Source organism: Ambystoma mexicanum, chromosome 9, assembly GCF_040938575.1.
Source record: "Ambystoma mexicanum isolate Mex_15411 chromosome 9, UKY_AmexF1_1, whole genome shotgun sequence".
NCBI classification, from domain to species: domain Eukaryota; kingdom Metazoa; phylum Chordata; class Amphibia; order Caudata; family Ambystomatidae; genus Ambystoma; species Ambystoma mexicanum.
In genome coordinates, this window is record NC_090931.1 from 16,005,401 (window position 1) to 16,026,528 (window position 21,128).

The following is a 21,128-nucleotide window of genomic DNA, read 5'->3' on the forward strand; positions in this document are numbered from 1 at the left end:
TATTATAAAGTGTGGCAAAAACATTAGCTTGATCATCCCTCTCCATACAATGCTTAGCCCATGCAATCAAATCACGTTTCTTCTCTGGTGATACAGTATTGTGAGTGACAACCTTCAACCCCGCACCTTGATCAACTACAAGCGGAACAGGACCACTTGGAAGAGAAGGAGCAGGCAAATTCAATGGAGGTACTGTTACTGGTGCGATAAGAAGAGGTGGAGGAAAAGGAACATTAGGAGGAGCAGGAACAATGGGAACAACAGCAGGTAGAGCAGGAATAGCAGGAGGAAGAGGCAAAGCAGCAGGAAGAGGAACATACAGAGGTGGCGCAGAGGCACCAGGCCTTCATTGATTTAACAATTTGTCTATGAATTCGTCGGAAACACGAAGGTCTTCAGAAGGATAGATTTTCTGAATTCCAAGTGAGAAAGCCCTATCCATATTCCTAGTCGACTCAGAATGTTTATCTTGGTCATACAATAATGCTTTTTCAGCGTTCATCTTATGACGGCATGCATGTTTTTCTCTACTTTTAAATTGCTTTAACGCTTCTTTTTTCCAATTCTGCAAAACATCAAATGCTGCAGTTCTAGCCTTTTTCTTTAATAGAATCGACTCTAAATACTCAATACGAGGGATTTCGAAACTACCATTGAATGGCCACTGAAGTTCGGAGGCATGTCTGGTTTGTCTGTGCCAAATATCATTAAACACTATGCCATGCTTACAGTACATAGTACACGCTGGCGACCCCTCTTGTGGTGCTGGACAGCTAAATTCCAAAGATTGTCTATCGCTGCGGCACAACGCCCTGAAGCAGGTAGACAATTTCCCAGGCATATCAAATTATTGGTGTTACCTGGTCAATAATTGTGTCTGCAGATACAATACGCCAAAATCAAATTATCAGGATTATTTAAGAGTCGGGTCACGACTCACCTGATCGATTTCCTAAGGAGGTCCGATCGGATTTCAAAGGATCTTTACCTAACTAATCTTACCTCATGTGTGGTGATTTCGGCAAATCTGCCTGCCTCGATAAGTGGACCCTCGTCAAGATGCCGTTCTCGGACCACAAGCTAATCGTCCAGGGATCGGGTCGTGCAGCGCTGCTGAGGTGTCGCGTCTCGTTCAATGGGGCCCCTTTTTGTCACACCATCCGATCCCGGTCCAATAGCGAGGGTCAACCTTTGATAATCCGGCATCAATCTTGAGGGTCCCTATTCGGGTGCCAACTATGAAAACAAAATAAAAAAATATCGAGGCTGAGTACCCCAAAGGAAATACACCAAACATGGGTTACAAAGGAACATACAAAGATCTTTAATTTATACTGAATCGGTTACAAAGACCAAAACAAAATCAGGTAGCTATCGGCCCTCAGTGCAACACAGCGAACTCCAGCGTGGTTCGGTGTATTCAGTGAGAGATGCTGTACATTAGAATTCGTTGCTCTTTTATACCATTTGCGAACACGATGTCCAACCCTACTTTGGGTTAATATTCCTCTAAAACATTACTGATCTAGGGTTCATGCCGAGTTCACATATCCACATGTAACTAGTTTGCCTTTAATACATACGTCAACAAGCCTACACGGCAACTGTGTATTCTGGGATTTTCCATGCAGGTCTTCTCAAACATTAATACAATGTAGCTAAACAAGTGTTCTAAGTTCAGTATTTGAATACATTGTTCTTAACATATGCTCGCGGATTAGTTTCATTGACGAGAGTAATCCTTTACACACAGGTCAACGAAGGACAAGGTCTCAGTTCACGACCTCAACAAGTGGCCTGCAGGCAAGTTACATATTAGCTACATGCAGAGGTCATGACGGCCATGTTGTATTTTGGAATGACATCGTCCACCATTTTAACTCACAGAGTGACTTTACAGAGCGAACCTAAAATGGCGGATTGACCTAAAATGGCAGCTTACATTGATTTTAAGGTCAGGACATTGCAACACGGATTTCTTTGCAAGTGACTTACAAGCAGCTTGGCGTAGGCCAATATACATATATTCATTGCAATAGGAGGCACGATATAATTTCTCATTTGACAGGGGTAGTAGTAGTGTGTGGACCCTACTAATCTGAGAGGCTTTCATTTGGGGGTGTTTGACTGGTAGAGGACACCTAGTTTCCAGCCAGGTTACACTGAAAAGTCCTCTACTAAACATGTAGCTAATGTTAGGAGCTAGAACTCCCTGCAGCATTTGTGAGAACATGTTTTTATAACACAGCCAAACCTTGGATGTCAAGACATAATGCTTAATAAAGTGAGAAGCGTCTCGTGATATAGCAAGAGAAGCGTGTGCGCATCTCTTAAAACCGTAGATTCACCTTACTTTCAGCCCTCAAGGAATAGGTGGTACTGTTCTCATGAGAGAGTCTGTGAAGGAGCGCTCATTCTCTCAGCTTAGGCCTTGCTTGAGTGTCTACAGTCAGTGAATCCACTTGCGTTCAGTGAGTCTGAGAGTGCACTTTCCATCTCCGCCAATCTCTGCTCCAGACCCTTACATGTGATGTTTAAACATTCATGTTGCTCCATCGAGTGCGTTCCCAGACTATATCTAGTGTCTGAGTCTAATGGCAGGCCACTGTTCTCGCCTCCTGGTTTTATTGGGGTCGGAGGGGGGTCTCACCTACCTTATTGTCACATATTCAGAATATGATGTAAGCACAGATGGTGGATTTGCAGGTCCTGCCCCTCCACCTATCCCGGCACAGACACAGTCCCTTATAATGACTTGCACAACAGGGCAGTGCATTCCACTATTCCAGTCCTGCCCCCTAGGCCTATCCCAGCACAGATGCAGTCCCTTAGAATGACTTGCAAACAGGGCAGTGCATTCCAATATTCCATGTCCTGCCCCCTAGGCCTTTCCCGGCACAGACACAGTCCCTTAGAATGACTTGCACAACAGGGCAGTGCATTCCACTATTCCATGTTCTGCCCCCTAGGCCTATCCCAGCACAGATGCAGTCCCTTAGAATGACTTGTAAACAGGGCAGTGCATTCCAATATTCCATGTCCTCCCCCTAGGCCTATCCCAGCACAGATGCAGTCCCTTGGAATGACTTGCAAACAGGGCAGTGCATTCCAATATTCCATGTCCTCCCCCTAGGCCTATCCCGGCAGAGACACAGTCCTTTAGAATGACTTGCACAACAGGGCAGTGCATTCCACTATTCCATGTCCTGCCCCCTAGGCCTATCCCATCACAGATGCAGTCCCTTAGAATGACTTGCAAACAGGGCAGTGCATTCCACTATTCCATGTCCTGCCCCCTAGGCCTATCCCAGCACAGATGCAGTCCCTTAGAATGACTTGCAAACAGGGCAGTGCATTCCACTATTCCATGTCCTGCCCCCTAGGCCCATCCCAGCACAGATGCAGTCCCTTAGAATGACTTGCAGAACAGGGCAGTGCATTCCACTATTCCATGTCCTTCCCCCTAGGCCTATCCCAGCACAGATGCAGTCCCTTAGAATGACTTGCAAACAGGGAAGTGCATTCCAATATTCCATGTCCTGCCCCCTCGCCTATCCCAGCACAGACGCAGTCCCTTCGAATGACTTGCAGAACTGGGCAGTGCATTCCACTATTCCATGTCCTGCCCCCTAGGCCTATCCCAGAACAGATGCAGTCCCTTAGAATGACTTGCAGAACTGGGCAGTGCATTCCACTATTCCATGTCCTGCCCCCTAGGCCTATCCCAGCACAGATGCAGTCCCTTAGAATGACTTGCAGAACATGGCAGTGCATTCCAATATTCCATGTCCTGCTCCTTCCGCCTATCCCAGCACAGACGCAGTCCCTCAGAATGACTTGCAGAACTGGGCAGTGCATTCCACTATTCCATGTCCTGCCCCCTAGGCCTATCCCAGCACAGATGCAGTCCCTTAGAATGACTTGCAGAACATGGCAGTGCATTCCAATATTCCATGTCCTGCTCCTTCCGCCTATCCCAGCACAGACGCAGTCCCTTCGAATGAGTTGCAGAACTGGGCAGTGCATTCCACTATTCCATGTCCTGCCCCCTAGGCCTCTCCCAGCACAGATGCAGTCCCTTAGAATGACTTGCAGAACATGGCAGTGCATTCCAATATTCCATGTCCTCCCCCTAGGCCTATCCCAGCACAGATGCAGTCCCTTAGAATGACTTGCAGAACATGGCAGTGCATTCCACTATTCCATGTCCTGCCCCCTAGGCCTATCCCAGCACAGACGCAGTCCATTAGAATGACTTGCAGAACAGGGCAGTGCATTCCAATATTCCATGTCCTGTGCCTCATGCCCTCTGAGCTTGCCGGCTTGGGCCCCTGTCTAGCGCCTAATACCTGTTTCTGGTCTCTTTCTCTGTACTTCTTGTAGACCTTGCGAGGGAGCAGTCCGCCGGGGCCTCAGAAGCGATGCCTCTTCGTGTGCCGGCACGGGGAGAGGATGGACGTTGTCTTTGGGAAGTATTGGCTTTCCCAGTGTTTTGATGCCAAAGGTGAGTTTGCTGGTCCAAATAATTGAGGCCCCTGAATTCATGAGTTCTTCTCTTTAACTGGGAATGGGAGGGACTGGCAACCTTTGGCCTCGGGTTGAGGGGAGGTGCGCACAATGTACTGGCCCATGATGCAAGGGCCCCAACCTCCAGAGCAAGTAAGCTCAATACCAACCCCCCCTCCACATAGTCCTTAGCAATATAGTAATTATTGTCTTTACCCTCCTAATGCAAGAGACCTTGGACCCAGCGAACGTCCCCCATATACCCAAATGCGGCAGAATAATTTGAGCAGGATTACATCATTTGGTGAAGTGTGAACGCTGGGATTTGATCCCAGGCTACATGGGGTTCAGTTTGGGATTTAACAGCAGGCTTCATCACCCCCATCCCATCTTTCAGTTTTAATCCAGTGCAAGCAGGTTGGGGAAGCTAGAGAGGTCAATGGTACATCCCTATCACATCTGCTTTCTCTCGCTCCCTCCCCTGCTGACCTACCTGTCTGCTGCGCTGACTGGTTGCCTGGCTACCCTGCAGGGGCACACGAGGGCCACTATAAGGCTGCATCTGGCACTTAGCTCGAGAGGTCATTGGTACATCCCTATCACATCTGCTTTCTCTCTCTCTCTCCCTCCCCTGCTGACCTACCTGTCTGCTGCGCTGACTGGCTGCCTGGCTACCCTGCAGGGGCACACGAGGGCCGCTATAAGGCTGCATCTGGCACTTAGCTCCGGGGCCACTTGGAAGTTGTTGATAAGAGCAGCGCCTTCCATAGTATTCGGTATTTGTAGACTGGCACTCATTTGTTCGTCAATGTTCGTCAATGGCATTGAGAACAAGGAGCCACAGTCAACATCCATAGCATTTCGGTGCTGGACTGCCCATGTGGGCGGGCCAAAGACTGATATGCAAATAAATATTTACCATCTGTGAAAGGTACAGTGAGCAAAAAGCAGGTGGCTGCGAACTCTCAATGTGGTTACAACCACTGAACAGGTTATCATGCCTTGTTCTTCCGAGAGAGGGGCGCCTGCAACCTTTGTTGAATAAAAAGGTTCAAAGCAGTCTATAATAGAGATTCACAAGACACCAGAAGCAGCAGCACTGAGCTCCCAAAATCATTGTGCTTATATACACTTGTGAGACTGATGTAACATTACATACAATTGCACAATACAAATCTGATTGGTCCCTTCAGCCAGAAATAAACCCCGACTTTTCATGGGTGCAGAGGGATCAGCATTGCACGCCTCTCATGGGTGCAGAGGGATCAGCATTGCACGTCGCTCATTGGTGCACAAGGATCAGCATTGCACGCCTCTCATGGGTGCAGAGAGATCAGCATTGCACGTCGCTCATTGGTGCAGAGGGATCAGCATTGCACGTCGCTCATTGGTGCAGAGAGATCAGCATTGCACGTCTCTCATGGGTGCAGAGGGATCAGCATTGCATGCTACTCATGGGTGCAGAGGGATCAGCATTGCACGTCGCTCATGGGTGCAGAGAGATCAGCATTGCACGTCGCTCATGGGTGCAGAGAGATCAGCATTGCATGCTACTCATGGGTGCAGAGGGATCAGCATTGCACGCTACTCATGGGTGCAGACAGATCAGCATTGCACGCCTCTCATGGGTGCAGAGGGATCAGCATTGCACGCCTCTCATGGGTGCAGAGAGATCAGCATTGCACGTCGCTCATGGGTGCAGAGAGATCAGCATTGCACGCCTCTCATGGGTGCAGAGAGATCAGCATTGCACGCCTCTCATGGGTGCAGAGGGATCAGCATTGCACGCCTCTCATGGGTGCAGAGAGATCAGCATTGCACGTCGCTCATTGGTGCAGAGGGATCAGCATTGCACGCCGCTCATTGGTGCAGAGTGATCACATTGCATGCTACTCATGGGTGCAGAGGGATCAGCATTGCACGCTGCTCATGGGTGCAGAGTGATCACATTGCATGCTACTCATGGGTGCAGAGGGATCAGCATTGCACGCCTCTCATGGGTGCAGAGAGATCAGCATTGCACGTCGCTCATTGGTGCAGAGGGATCAGCATTGCACGCCTCTCATGGGTGCAGAGGGATCAGCATTGCACGCCTCTCATGGGTGCAGAGAGATCAGCATTGCACGTCGCTCATTGGTGCAGAGGGATCAGCATTGCACGTCGCTCATTGGTGCAGAGGGATCAGCATTGCACGTCGCTCATTGGTGCAGAGGGATCAGCATTGCCGCCTCTCTCTGTCCCAGATAAGGGAAGTTACCCTAGATTTGCAATTGCAACACTTTGTACCCGGTTTACTGCCTTCTAGCAGATGTGTCTGTACTTTCCTGTTTCAGGTCGCTACATACGAACAAACCTAAACATGCTGCACACACTACCTCAACGAAGCGGTGGGTACCGAGACTACGAAAAGGATGCGCCAATAACCGTGTTTGGATGTACGCAGGCAAGACTGGTTGGTAAGTGCTCATTGCCCTCCCAATTACTCAGCTAATACACGAAGCGTTCTGGTGTAACAAAAGATGGACGCACTGATGACTCTGGCAAAGGGAGGGACGTCATTGATCAAAATGCCAGGGGTAGCGGAAGTGACATCACACGACCCTTGACCTCAGATGACATTTAACCCCACCCTGAAGTGACATCACAGGAAGCGTTGGAATACAACCTTTCAGCCCTTGACAAAACAGGAAGTGGCATCACATAGCTTTATTCCTAAGTAGACTAGACAAATATAGTTACGATATCACTGCCATGTGATATGTGTGTATAGGCCCATATTACCAAATAACTGAATGCAAGCAGACATCCAAGGTCAAATGATAATGAGGTGTTCTTATATGGCACTTACTATGTAGAACAAATACATACAGAATCACCCAACCTCTGTTGGTATTAATTTATCAATCTCAGAAGGATGAAAGGCTGAGTTGGCCTCAACCCACTGAGCTATCTTACCGGCTATAGTTAAATAAGTACATGTCTGAATGTTCTCAAAGTCAGAAAAAAAATGGCACTCTGTAGTGGACACCATTAAACTGGTAACTAAGATTTAACAACAAGCCTGTTCATCTGTAGGTCTGGTGCTAAATTGTCAACATGTAAACCTTATGTGGATGTACTTTTCAGGCTTCAAAGGATCGCGAAATACATACAGTCGGGAGGTTTCTTAACTGTGAATTATAGAATTTAGAGTAGCGCAAGGAAAGCAGCACACTCACACAGCATCTCATACTCTGGACACTCCCTACCTCATACATGCAAACATCCTGAACAGCATGCCAGGGAGATGGGGAAGATAGACACATTACAACAAAGCATTCATTGTGGCACAAGGAAATCAAGGGCCACTTGATGTTCAATGGTCAAACATTTCTACACTGTACACAAGCTTTTAGACCCAAGGATTTTGTCAAGTGGCCGAGGACACTGAGGTGAAATGACCACGGACGTCATTTGGGGGTTCCCAGGGGTCGCCTGCGGTCTGCCTTACTACCCCTAAAAAAAACACATCTTTTTTTTTTCTTTTTTTTTAAATGTAAGCCCATGGACTGTGGCCAGCGGCATGTGGCTCTTTGTTTCTGAAGTGGCTGGCTTTCTTGTTCAGGCCTCTTAACAAAAAACAGAGGTTTCCACAAAAGTAACACTTTGAGCAGTGACCCTGAATAAGAATGAAAAAGGATTACAAATAATTAGTCTTTCTGTAATTCTATACAATAATTGCTACACTGAGCTGGCCACAGCCCCGGCACATCAATTAACCAAAAAGAAACATCTTTTTTAAACATTTATTTTTTTAGGGGTAGGAAGGAAGACCACAAGGGTAGCAAGGGAGATACCAGGGGTCACAGCCACGACCCCTGGTGATCCCAAATGACGTCCCGGCTCTAGAGACTCCATGTAACACCAGTGCCCTGCCAACCCCCTGCTCCCTCAGTGCCAACCCCCTGCTCCCTCAGTGCCAAAACCCTGCTCCCTTAATGCCACCCCCCTGCTCCCACAGTGCCAACCCCCCTGCTCCCTCAGTGCCAGCCCCCTGCTCCCTCAGTGCCAACCCCCAGCTCCCACAGTGCCAGCCCCCTGCTCCCTCAGTGCCAACCCCCTGCTCCCTCAGTGCCAATCCCCTGCTCCCACAGTGCAAACCCCCTGCTCCCTCAGTGCCAAACCCCTGCTCCCTCAGTGCCAAACCCCTGCTCCCACAGTGTCAACCCCCTGCTCCCACAGTGCCAACCCCCCTGCTCCCTCAGTGCCAGCCCCATGCTCCCTCAGTGCCAACCCCCTGCTCCCTCTGTGCCAACCCCCTGCTCCCACAGTGCCAACCCCCAGCTCCCACAGTGCCAACCCCCAGCTCCCTCAGTGCCAAACCCCTGCTCCCTCAGTGCCAAACCCCTGCTCCCTCAGTGCCAAACCCCTGCTCCCTCAATGCCAAACCCCTGCTCCCTCAGTGCCACCCCCCTGCTCCCTCAGTGCCACCCCCTGCTCCCTCAGTGCAAACTGCCTGCTCCCACAGTGGCAACCCCCTGCTCCCTCAGTGCCAACCCCCTGCCACCTCAGTGCCAACCCCCTGCTCCTTCAGTGCCAAACCCCTGCTCCTTCAGTGCCAACCCCCTGCTCCCTCAGTGCCAACCCCCCTGCTCTCACAGTGCCAACCCCCTGCTCCCTCGGTGCCAAAACCCTGCTCCCTCGGTGCCAACCCCCAGCTCCCTCGGTGCCAACCCCCAGCTCCCTCGGTGCCAACCCCCTGCTCCCTCGGTGCCAACCCCCTGCTCCCTCAGTGCCAACCCCCTTTTCCCTCAGTGCCAACCCCCTGTGCCCTCAGTGCCAAACCCCTGCTCCCTCAGTGCCAAACCCATGCTCACTCAGTGCCAACCCCCTTTTCCCTCCGTGCTAACCCCCTGCTCCCTCAGTGCCAACCCCCTGCTCCCTCAGTGCCAACCCCCTGCGCCCTCAGTGCCAAACCCCTGCTCCCCTCAGTGCCAAACCCCCTTTTCCCTCAGTTCCAATCCCCTGCTCCCACAGAGCCAACCCCCTGCTCCCACAGAGCCAACCCCCTGCTCCCTCAGTGTCAAACCCCTTTTCCCAAAGTGTAAAAACCCCCTTTCCCTCAGTGTCAAACCCCCTTTCCCTCAGTGCCAAACCCCTGCTCCCACAGAGCCAACCCCCTGCTCCCACAGAGCCAACCCCCTGCTCCCTCAGTGTCAAACCCCTTTTCCCACAGTGTCAAACCCCCTTTCCCTCAGTGTCAAACCCCCTACTCCTTCAGTGCCAACCCCCTACTCCTTCAGTGCCAAACCCCTACTCCTTCAGTGCCAAACCCCTACTCCCACAGAGCCAACCCCCTGCTCCCTCAGTGTCAAACCCCTTTTCCCACAGTGTCAAACCCTCTTTCCCTCAGTGTCAAACCCCCTTTCCCTCAGTGCCAAACCCCTACTCCTTCATTGCCAAACCCCTACTCCTTCAGTGCCAAACCCCTTTTCCCTCAGTGCCAACCCCCTGCTCCCACAGAGCCAACCCCCTGCTCCCACAGAGCCAACCCCCTGCTCCCTCAGTGTCAAACCCCCTTTCCCTCAGTGTCAAACCCCTTTTCCCTCAGTGTCAAACCCCTTTTCCCACAGTGTCCAACCCCCTTTCCCTCAGTGTCAAACCCCCTTTCCCTCAGTGCCAAACCCCTACTCCTTCAGTGCCAGCCCCCTGCTCCCACAGAGCCAACCCCCTGCTCCCACAGAGCCAACCCCCTGCTCCCACAGAGCCAAACCCCTTTTCCCTCAGTGTCAAACCCCTTTTCCCTCAGTGTCAAACCCCCTTTCCCTCAGTGCCAAACCCCTACTCCTTCAGTGCCAAACCCGTTTTCCCTCTGTGCCAAACCCCTGCTCCCTCAGTGTCAAACCCCTGCTCCCTCAGTACCAAACCCCTGCTCCCTCACTGCCAAGCCCCTGCTCCCTCAGCACTCCGCCCACCACCAGCCGCCCGCATCTCCACTGACAAACCCTTGCTCCCTCAGCACTCAGTCCACCACCAGCATGCCGCACCTCAGCTGCCAAGCCCCTACTCCCTCAGCACCCAGTCCACCACCAGCCCCCCGCACCTCCACTGACAAACCCTTGCTCCCTCAGTACTGAGTCCATCACCAGTCCACTGCACCTCAGCTGCCAAGCCCCTACTCCCTCAGCACTCAGTCCACCACCAGCCTGCTGCACCTCAGCTGCCTAGCCCCTACTCCCTCAGCATTCCTTCCACCATCAACCCCCCACACTATCTGCCAAGCCCCTGGTCCCTCAGCACTCATTCTACCACCAACACCTGCACCTCCGCTGCCAAGTCCCTGCTTCCTTAACACTCAGTCCACCACCAGCCACCCGCATCCCTGCTGACAAACCCATGCTCCCTCAGCACTCACTCCACCACCATCCTGCTGCACCTCATTGCCAAGCCCCTACTCCCTCAGCACTCAATCCACCACCAGCCCCCCGCATCTCTGCTGACAAACCCATGCTCCCTCAGCACTCAGTCCACCACCAGCCCACCGCACCTCAGCTGTCAAGCCCCTACTTCCTCAGCACTCAATCCACCACCAGCCCGCTGCACCTCAGCTGCCAAGCCCCTACTCCCTCAACATTCAGTCCACCATCAACCCCCCGCACTGCCTGCCAAGCCACTGGTCCGTCAGCGCTCATTCCACCACCAACACCTGCACCTCAGCTGCCAAGCCCCTGGTCTTTCAGCATTCAGCCCAACAACAGCCTCCCGCACCTCTGCTGCCAAGCCCCTGGTCCCTCAGCACTCAGTCCACCAGCAGCCATGCACTGCCACTTCCAAACCGCTGGTCAATGGACACTGAGTCCACGAACAGCACCCTGCACCTCTGCTGCCAAGCCCCTGCTTCATCAGTACACAGTCCACCCAAAACCCCCTGCACCTCTTTTGCTAAGCCCCTGGTCCCTCAGTACCTAGTCCACCATCAACCCCCTGCACTTCAACTGCAAAGCTCCTGGCCCCTCAGCACTCACTTCACCACCAGCCCCCTGCACCTCTGCAGCCAAACCCCTGCTCCCTCAGCACACATTCCACCACCAGCCCACTGCATCTCTACTGCTAAATCGCTAGTCCCTCAGCACTCAGCCCAACACCAACCCTCCACACCTCTGCTGCCAAGCTCCTGCTCCCTCAGTACTCAGTCCACCCCCAATCCCCTGCACCTCTGTGTGATGCTGGAAATGCACTGAAGTGACATTGCCTCCATGTCCTTGTCCTGTACTCTTTAATCATGTGTGTTCTGTGTTGTTTTCTGCACAGGAGTCCATCTGGGACTCCTGGCAGTGCAGCTCTTCCTCTTTTTGGTTGTGGTGAGCAGACCCTTGGGATACCCTTATGGCACCCATGGGTGGGGGTACAAGCCCGTACCCCAAGTGTATGTTTTTGGGCATCTGTGTGTGGCCCACAGAGTAGGGTATGGGCTGGTGGCAGCTCCATGCTGAATTTGACAGGTGCTGTGAGTATCCTCCATTTTGGGATACCCAGGCTCTGCCATTGGAATCAGTTGATTCCTGATGGGAAACAAGATGGCCCCTGTGGCCTCTTGCTTTCTATTGCCTGTTACCTTGTTTTTCCCAAAGTCCTGGGAAGCCCTGACTCTGTTCCTTCCCCCGGACTGGCTGTTGGGTGGAATTTCCATATATTGCATTGTGGGGAAGTTCGGGCCAGACTGGCTGGAGCCTTCCCACTGACTGTATGTTGTGGGTACACCCTTGGGGTGGGACCCGGTGAATGGAGTGTGTGACCAATACACATTTCATGTTATGGGTTTCTGGTGTATGACACAATGAATGAGACAGCCCTGCCCGAAACTGGTATGAATGCAGTGTGTAGTGCTCAAAGGCTGGGTGCTTGTCCCAATCCACATTCCATGTTGTGAGTGTCTGAGAGGAAGTGAATGGCCTGAATGCACTGTGAACCTGATTGGCTGCCAGCCTGCATGAATGCCCTTCTGAATGATTGGCTGCCTGAGCCTGGCTCAGCAGTGTGAATGAGAGACAGAACAGTATGTCTGGGGACCTCTCACTTACCAGAATTGTTCAGAAGCTGAAGTCGAAACATGATGCTTACCCTTGAAGCCCAGCTGGAAGAAGAAGGTTTTGCTGCTGCTTGCCTTTGACGCAATCCAAAAGCTGCCATGTCTACAAGAACTGATCCAAGAGAGAACCTGGTTAGCAGACCTCTTCCCGAGCTACGAGACAACATTGTGCAGAAAGCTTGGCGTCACCGAGTTACCCTGGAAGTCAGTCCAGAAAGACTATCGACCGGAGACAGGCCGCCAATGAATCCTGAAGTGAAGCACCCGGACATCGAAGTCCATCGTCATTGACCAGGGTGCGGAGGACCGCCGTAACAGCTGGAAGCCCGTCAAGTCGTGTTGCCCAGAGGCGGTGACAGCTTGACGCAGTGCTGCCGACGATAGGAGCCGCAACACTTCACCTTTGCCTAAGACACTATGAAATCAAGGACTCCCTTGCTATCACCGTCGAATGCCGTCAAACGCTTTGTCCCACCGGAGAAAGTCGAGGTCGATGGCGAACCATCTGCCATTGGGTTTCCTGCCACACAAAGACACTAACGACCCGAAAGCCAGCCGGGGTCGAGTCTCGATTGGCGACACCAACGGCGACACACGACGCCCACTGCCAGGCCTATGTTCTTCATCAAGTCATCTTTGTGGCAACAAACTCTCGTCATCGAGGTGCACCGCATGCCTCATCTTCACAGGACGTCCATGACCGATCGCTGACGAGCACCGCGAGGGTCAAAGCTGCTGTCCTGATGCCATTGTTCACATTTTCTTCATGGAATCTCAACGCCCTGTGGCTCTTGCTTTAAAGGGAGTTCACCCACGAGGATCCGTCAACGAATCGTCGAAGAAACTCTGTTAAACCAGGTACATTTGGGTAGTAAAACATTTTTAGCAAGAAACAAGACTATTTTAAAAATATAGACTGGGCTTGGTAATACACTTTATTTACAGGTTGCAAGGTGGGGTCATCCTCACAAAGAACTGTGTCTTTGGTAGGAACAACGTATTCTGCCATTTGTTTAACCCAACTTGACTTCCCTCCTGTCTATTGTTGATTCACTTTACTATTTGATTTGTATGCCATTGAAACTGTCAGCAGTTGGTGCATTTTAAAGGAGTCAAGAGTTAACTGTGGTACCACATAGCTATTGTACATGTTTACCATATTAGTATTGCCAAAGCGCAAAGTGTGTTACTGATTGCATGTTCCCGCAGCACTCAGTCCACCAGCAGCCCCTACACCTCCACTGCGAAGCATCTTCTCCCTCAGCACTCATTCCCCTACCAACCCCCTGCACCTCTGCTGCGAAGTCCCTGGTCCCTCAGCACTCAGTCCACAAACAGCCCCCTGCACCTCCGCTGCCTCTGGTCCCTCAGCACTCAGTCCACCAACAGCCCCCTGCACCTACACTGCCAAGCCCCTACTCCCTCAGCACTTACTCCACCACCAGCCCCCCGCACTTCCACTACGGAACTTCTGCTCCCTCGGCACTCAGTCGACCACCAAGCCACCGCACCTCTGCTGCCAAGCCCCTGGTCCCTCAACACTCAGTCAACCAACAGCCCCCTGCACCTCCACTGCCAAGCCCCTGATCCCACAGCACTCAGCCCTCGACCAGTGCCTCTGCACATCCACTGCCAAGTGTCTGGTTCCTCAGCACTCAGTCCACCACCAGCCCCTGCACCTCAGCTGCCAAGCCCCTGGACCCTCAGCAGTCAGTCCACCACCAGCCCTCCACCCCTCGGCTGACAAACCCCTACTCCCTCAACACTCAGTCCAGCACCAGCCCCTTGCACCTCCACTGCCGAGCCCATGGTTCTGTAGAGGAGCAGCTGTATAGCTCTGCAGGAGGCTCCACCCCACTTCCTCCCCGATATTGGAGACATAAGACTGTGCCGTGTTTGACACTGGCCATTGTGCCAATACCGCTGTAAATGTTTGGAGGAAGGTACCCAGTAAGAGAACCTTATCGAATTTACCCCCGAAGGGCCAATTAGTTACGGGAGGAACTCCCTGAAGGAATACGAAAAAGTAGCAAAGAAGAAGAGCTAGTGACATCATAAGAAGGTGTGAAAAACATCTTGAGACACTGGCTGAAGAATGATGTATGGATCCTAGAGGACCAATGGTGAAGCAAGGATCAAGTGAACTCTCAAATATAAAATAAGATTACACGTGCATGAAGTACAGCAGAAAACAACCTTTCAATAAATGTACAGATGCTGAAACGCATGGTCGATTAAGTTATTGTAGAGGGTGGCTATGAGTAGTGAATAGTAGTGAATAGAATGCAGGCAAAGCCGCCATTGCACAAAAACCTGGGAATTGGCATCATGAATTAAGTGAGTCGGAATACATGAAGGTGGAATGGAAACGTTGTGTCACAGCAGAATAGCAGACTCATGGAGCTGCGTGGTGAGGCCGCCTGGCCTGAAGTCAAGATCCTAGAAACCGAGACCAGCTATCTACTCTGAAGAAGACCGAGTGTGCGAAGTATGAACCTTCTCACGTTGAGGTGCAAGAAAGAACACAAAGGAGGCCAAGCTTTAATTCATTTAAAGCATTTAAAAGCTGCAAAAGGGAACAAATCCTGGTCTCCTGTCATGTGAGCCAAGGATAGAAATAGAGCTTGAACATGGATTCCCAGACACAATACCAAGTGCCCTCACTCCCGCACATTCGTAAGACAAGGATACTCTGCAAGGCCAAATACAAAGACAATCTCATGGAAGACGGCTTGGGAAATGAGAGATGCTGGGCTAATTGGGTGGGGAGGTAGTGTCATGCCCCATCTCCTTGCACCTAGGCCTGGACTTACATGCTGCTATATGAACCGAATGTTCCAGACATGGCACAAGCGTGCTAACCAATTATATCAGTCCATATAACAAAGGACTTTATAGTTTTAAAGCCAGGGCAAGCTTCTGCTGTTGTGCTGTGGCGAGGAACGGACCTGGAGATTGTCAACCCTGCTGTTACTACCGAGGTGCGTGTGCCTTTAAGGAGACCAGCTGATTATATAAAGGCTGCCTCGACGCCCTTGCGGCATAAGCCCTCAGAGAAAGAGTGAGCTTCTGCTGTTGTGCTGTGGCGAGGAATAGACCTGGAGATTGTCAACCCTGCTGTTACTACCGAGGTGCGTGTACCTTTAAGGAGACCAGCTAATTATGTAAAGGCTGCCTCGACGCCCTTGTGGCGTAAGCCCTTGGAGAAAGAGCGAGCTTCTGCTGTTGTGCTGTGGTGAGGAACGGACCTGGAGATTGTCAACCCTGCTGTTACTACCGAGGTGCGTGTGCCTTTAAGGAGACCAGCTGATTATATAAAGGCCGCCTCGACGCCCTTGCGGCATAAGCCCTCAGAGAAAGAGTGAGCTTCTGCTGTTGTGCTGTGGCGAGGAACGGACCTGGAGATTGTCAACCCTGCTATTACTGCCGAGGTGCGTGTGCCTTTAAAGAGACCAGCTGATTATGTAAAGGCCACCTCGACGCCCTTGCGGCGTAAGCCCTTGGAGAAAGGGCGAGCTTCTGCTGTTGTGCTGTGGCGAGGAACGGACCTGAAGATTGTCAACCATGCTGCTACTACCGAGGTGCGCGTGCCTTTAAGGAGACCAGCTGATTATATAAAGGCCGCCTCGACGACCTTACGGCGTAAGCCCTCGGAGAAAGGGCGAGCTTCTGCTGTTGTGCTGTTTGGTGAGTTGGCGCACTGCACTTGCAAAAATCTCCCTCTCACACGCGTGGTGCGCACCCTGAGTGCACGATTTGGATCTAATGGCGAATACCCCGCTAAGAACTCGCGCCCAATGCAAACGCGACAGCCTGATGGAAATTATTGAAGTGGGGGACTGTCGCCGGAAAGCACAAGTAAGTTGTTTTTACTCATGCACGTCTGAAGCAGGAGACCCGAAGAGGGCTGTGCCGTCTCCTATAACACTTTCACTAGCGTCAGCAGCCTCGCAAGAGGCGTCACTCTGACCCTCTGAGTTCATGTCGGAAGTGGAAGAGGCAATGGAAATGGGATTTAGTGATAGCAATGATGCAACAATTCTGGCGGCCAACGGCCTGCAAAGCTACACACAAACCTTAGTATCATGCACGCCTTTGTTACTAAAAGCTCAAGAGGCGGCGTACGATCACACGGCTGGCACCGGGCTTTGTGTTGGGGAGATGAGTGGGACCACTGGTGTGGCTAGTCATCGGCAACTGCCGCCTTTGAAAACTCTGGCCTTGCGTGCGGACCGAGTGAGGGAGATGTCTATTAATGAATTTGATGCTAAGGGAAGTGTGGTAACGCTCATGAAAGTGCCGACCGGATCAGAACGAGATGTTCAACCCCTACTAATGTCTGAATTAGACAAGAGAGTGGAAGTCTTTGACTGGGAAACTAACCCCACGCCCCCATCAGTCCATTATCACCCCCTCCTGCATCTTCATTCAAATTTAATATCGCCATTGAACTCCGATACAGGAAATGACAAAGTCTTTCATGCAGTAACTGTAGAAGACTCAACAAATGAGCCACGGTTGTGTGCATTAACAGTAACAGAACCGGCTGGTTCCAAAGAAGGGAGGTTGTAGTTTTGAGGCTAATGTAGTCCCTGACAGGCGTAATTCACTCAATGTCGTAAATAAAGTGTTGCAAAATCTGGTCAACATCAACAAGGAACGTACATCAAAACATCAATAATTACAGAGGGTAGACGTTGATGTTCAGGAGAAAGTAAACCTAAAAAGGTACAATTATCAATTGTCGGATGCAACTGAAGATATTTGGGAGAGTGTGAGATACAAACGACAAAGGCTGGAGGAAGACGAGTGCAAAAGTAAGCTTGTACAGGACCCGCCATGTCCGTTACTGTGAAGCTGCGCCTCGGCTGGTGCCGCGGCGTGTAGCCGGCCCGCACGAGTCGGGAGGCGCTGCCTTGTCCGCCCTTTCCCTTGCGGCAAGGGAAGGGAAACCCGCTGCGGGTAGCTGCGGCAAGGCCGCGGAAGGAGCCGCTGTGTACAGCCGCGGCGGGGCCGCCATGTACTCACCTGATCACCCCGGTCCGGGGGAGGGGAAGCAGTGCCCACGACGGCACCGAGATGCGGGAGAACGGCGCCCGGCTCACCGCCCCCGTGCTCCTCCTGACGGTGCCGGAGCTGCGCGTTGCTGGGGAGGGACGCCCAGCATCCGGATGCGTCCCTACACGGCGCGGCCACAACCGCATGGCCAACGCAACCGCCCACCACCACAAGGGGAACGGGAATGGCGACACCCCGGGACGGCAACCCTTAAGAGGGGCGGGACCACGTCCCAGGAACCAATGAGAAGGGGGTTAACCCAGACCCTCAGTGATTGGAGGGGGCTTGAAACCTCCAGGTGTGTTAAAAGCGCGCCAAACGAGACTAATGTGTTGCTCTCATTCCACAGGACACGGAGAAGAGAGAGGAGAGAGAACCAGAGTGGTGGGCCTATCCGGACACCGGCTCGAGATAGGACCAAGCCAGGACTAACGCCGCTGTACTACGGGAGGCCAAGACACCGGTGAAGCTAACCGGGAGGACTTGATAGTTATTCTTTCAGCATTTGCTGCCCTTAATCAGTGAATAAATATTGTTTCAGCATTTGCCTGTCTCCGACTATAATTCCACACTTCACACTGGCGACGAAGGTGGGATTTTAGACAGCGCTATGGAGGCTTTGATAAAGACCCTGTCTGAGGGCCAACAACAATTGCAACAGATGGTACAACTGCAGTCACAACAAGCAGCTGCGGATCGGCAAGCCTTTCAACAAGCCATCCAGCTGCAGGGCACTATACTGACCACCGCACAGGACAAACAGCATGAGACAATGTCCCGTCTCACGGATGCAGTGGCCAGTACTAGAAATCAACCACTGGTGCCCTCGGCCCTCCTACAAAAGTATAGGGACGGAGAGGATCCTGCCTTCTTCTTTACTAGTTTTGAACGCATAGCCAGAAACGCAGAGTGGCCTCCGGACCGGTGGGGTCAGTATGTCGCCCCCCTACTGTCTGGGGTGATGTAGGGCGCCTACCAGGCGGTAAACCCCAACGGCAACACGCCGTACGGAGAGATCAAGGCTGCAGTACTAGACCGCTTAGGCCTGGACAATGAGGCATACCGGATCCAGCTGAGGGAAACCAGGCTCAGGGCCGGGGAGAGTCCACTCCAGCTATACTAGAGGATAAAGGACCTAGCCGAGAAGTGGTTGCTGGCTCCAAACCCCGCTAACCAACCCCTGATCGATAAAATTATTCTGGAACAATTTGTCGAAGCCCTGCCCGGGCAGATGCAGAAATGGGTCAGGCAGCACCATCGGCCCACCCTAACCGAGGCTGTGGATATTGCATCAGCATACCAGAAGGCAGGCCACTTCCGACTACCACCTACAGGGGTATCAGCCCGCATCGCCATCCCGATATCCGACCCCCATGTGATTAGGGGTAACCGAGCCTTACCCATAAGATGGAGACCCTCCGATGAGAACACCAGGAGACCCGAGGACAAGAGACCAGGAAGCGAGGAGAAGGCCCCATCACCGACCCCTGGTTACAAGCAACCGCAGTGCTATGAGTGCAACGAGTGGGGCCACATAGCCCGGTTTTGTCCCAGGAGAAGAATGGTTGAACCCATGGACATCGGCTACCTGAACCCAATAGACGAGGACGGCGTCCCAGGACCATATGTGGTGGACATTCGTGTCGACGGCAGACCATCACGTGCACTTTTGGACAGCGGCAGCAGGCAGACCGCCATATCACCAACCGTGAGTAACACTCCCTGCTTATCTAACGTAACCGTACCTATCCGATGCATTCACAGGGACACCAAGTGTTACCCGATGAAGGATGTAGTGATTGAAATTAAACCTCCTCTCCCTTGAGGGTTGCCGTCCTACCTTGTCTCCCCACCCTGGTGGTAATTGGGACCAACCTCCCCAGTTTCGATCAGACATTAAGGGATATAAGGGAAGGGCAGTCCCCGCCCAATTCCGATGTTGCAGGGACGGACCCCGTTTCCCGGGAACCCCCACCTGGGCGAAAGAGGCGGACCCGGATGGCATGGTGTCAGGCCAGTTATATGACCCGGCCTATCAACTGGAAGCTCGAAGGTAACGAAGACACCATAAGGGGGGAGACCCTAACCGACCTCACCCTACGAGTGGCCAGGGAAAGGGCCGCCCGGGAAGGGGAACCCAACCTAGCCAGAGGCCCAGGGTTTCTACTGCGACAAGGTCTCCTATACCGGAGGTATAAGGGTGATGACGACGCCATAAAGGAACAACTTGTGCTACCGAAGAGCCACCGTCTTATAGTGCTACAACTGGCCCACAACCATACCTGTGGGGGTCACATGGCCTCTCTTAAAACCCAACAAAACCTACTAAAGAGGTTTTACTGGCCAGGCATTTATGGGGAGGTCGCCCAACATTGCAAGAACTGCCCCACCTGCCAATTGACTAGCGGGGTTCTACCCGCAAGGGCACCGCTACAGAAAATGCCCCTCATTTCAATCCCATTCCAGAGGATCGGCATGGACATAGTGGGACCCTTAGAACCAGCCAGCCGCGGCTATAGATACTTACTGGTCGTAGTCGACTACGCCACTCGGTACCCAGAGGCCTTTCCCCTAAAGGGAACATCGGCCCGGGTATTGTGCGACCAGCTAATTCCATTCTTTGCCCGAGTGGGGATACCCTCCGAGATAATCACCGACCAGGGTACTAATTTCATGTCAACCCTCCTAAAACAAGTATGTGGACAGTTCCAGATCAACCAGTTGAGAACCTCAGTATATCATCCCCAAACTGATGAGCTGGTAGAACGTTATAATCAAACAATCAAGAAAATGCTAAGAAGGGTGACGGGACCAGCCGGGAAAAACTGGGATCGGGTGATCCCCCTGGTGTTAATGGTGTTAAGAGACACCCCCCAGTCATCCACCGGTTTCTCTCCCTTCGAGCTCTTGTTTGGGAGACAACCTCGAACGATATTAGACCTGGTTAAAGAGGAATGGGAATCCACAGAAGAAGTGTCTTTAACTAAGTATACGGAGGAGTTAAAGGAACACCTAACCGCACTACGTAAACTGGCCCAAGACAACCTTGGACATGCCCAAACAACTCAAGAAAGGAATTATAACAAGGGGAGCCGAATGAGAACCTTCAGCCCAGGGGACCAGGTATTGGTACTCCTGCCTACCAGCACCAACAAACTATTGGCTAGATAGAGAGGGCCGTACAAGATCACTGATGTACTAAGCCAAGTAACCTACCGGGTACACCAACCTGATCGTACCACCCCAGAGAGGGTCTATCACATCAACCTTCTAAAAAAATGGAACGAGCCTCTTCTGGGTGCCTTTGTGTGTATCGAGGAAGCCAAAGCAGACGAGATCCTGAACACCGTTCCTGATACCCTGGATTCAGTCAATTGGGGAGACGCCCTAACCCTCGAAATGAAGACGGACATCAGGAACAGGCTGTCCCCTTATGCTGACGCCTTTTCCGCCTTACCTGGACGAACCGATGTTCTTGAGCATATAATCAAATCAG

At 52.1% G+C, this 21,128-nt stretch overlaps 1 protein-coding gene across 1 annotated transcript in view; it reads left to right on the forward strand.

Moving 5' to 3' along the window:
• The window catches only part of UBASH3B (ubiquitin associated and SH3 domain containing B), a 484,216-nt gene that overhangs the window by 380,925 nt on the left and 82,163 nt on the right, over positions 1 to 21,128 (forward strand). The window contains exons 8-9 of the mRNA XM_069614082.1: positions 4,384 to 4,504; positions 6,840 to 6,962. Of these exons, the coding sequence (XP_069470183.1) occupies positions 4,384 to 4,504; positions 6,840 to 6,962 (244 nt within the window). The remainder of the gene's footprint in view (positions 1 to 4,383; positions 4,505 to 6,839; positions 6,963 to 21,128) is intronic.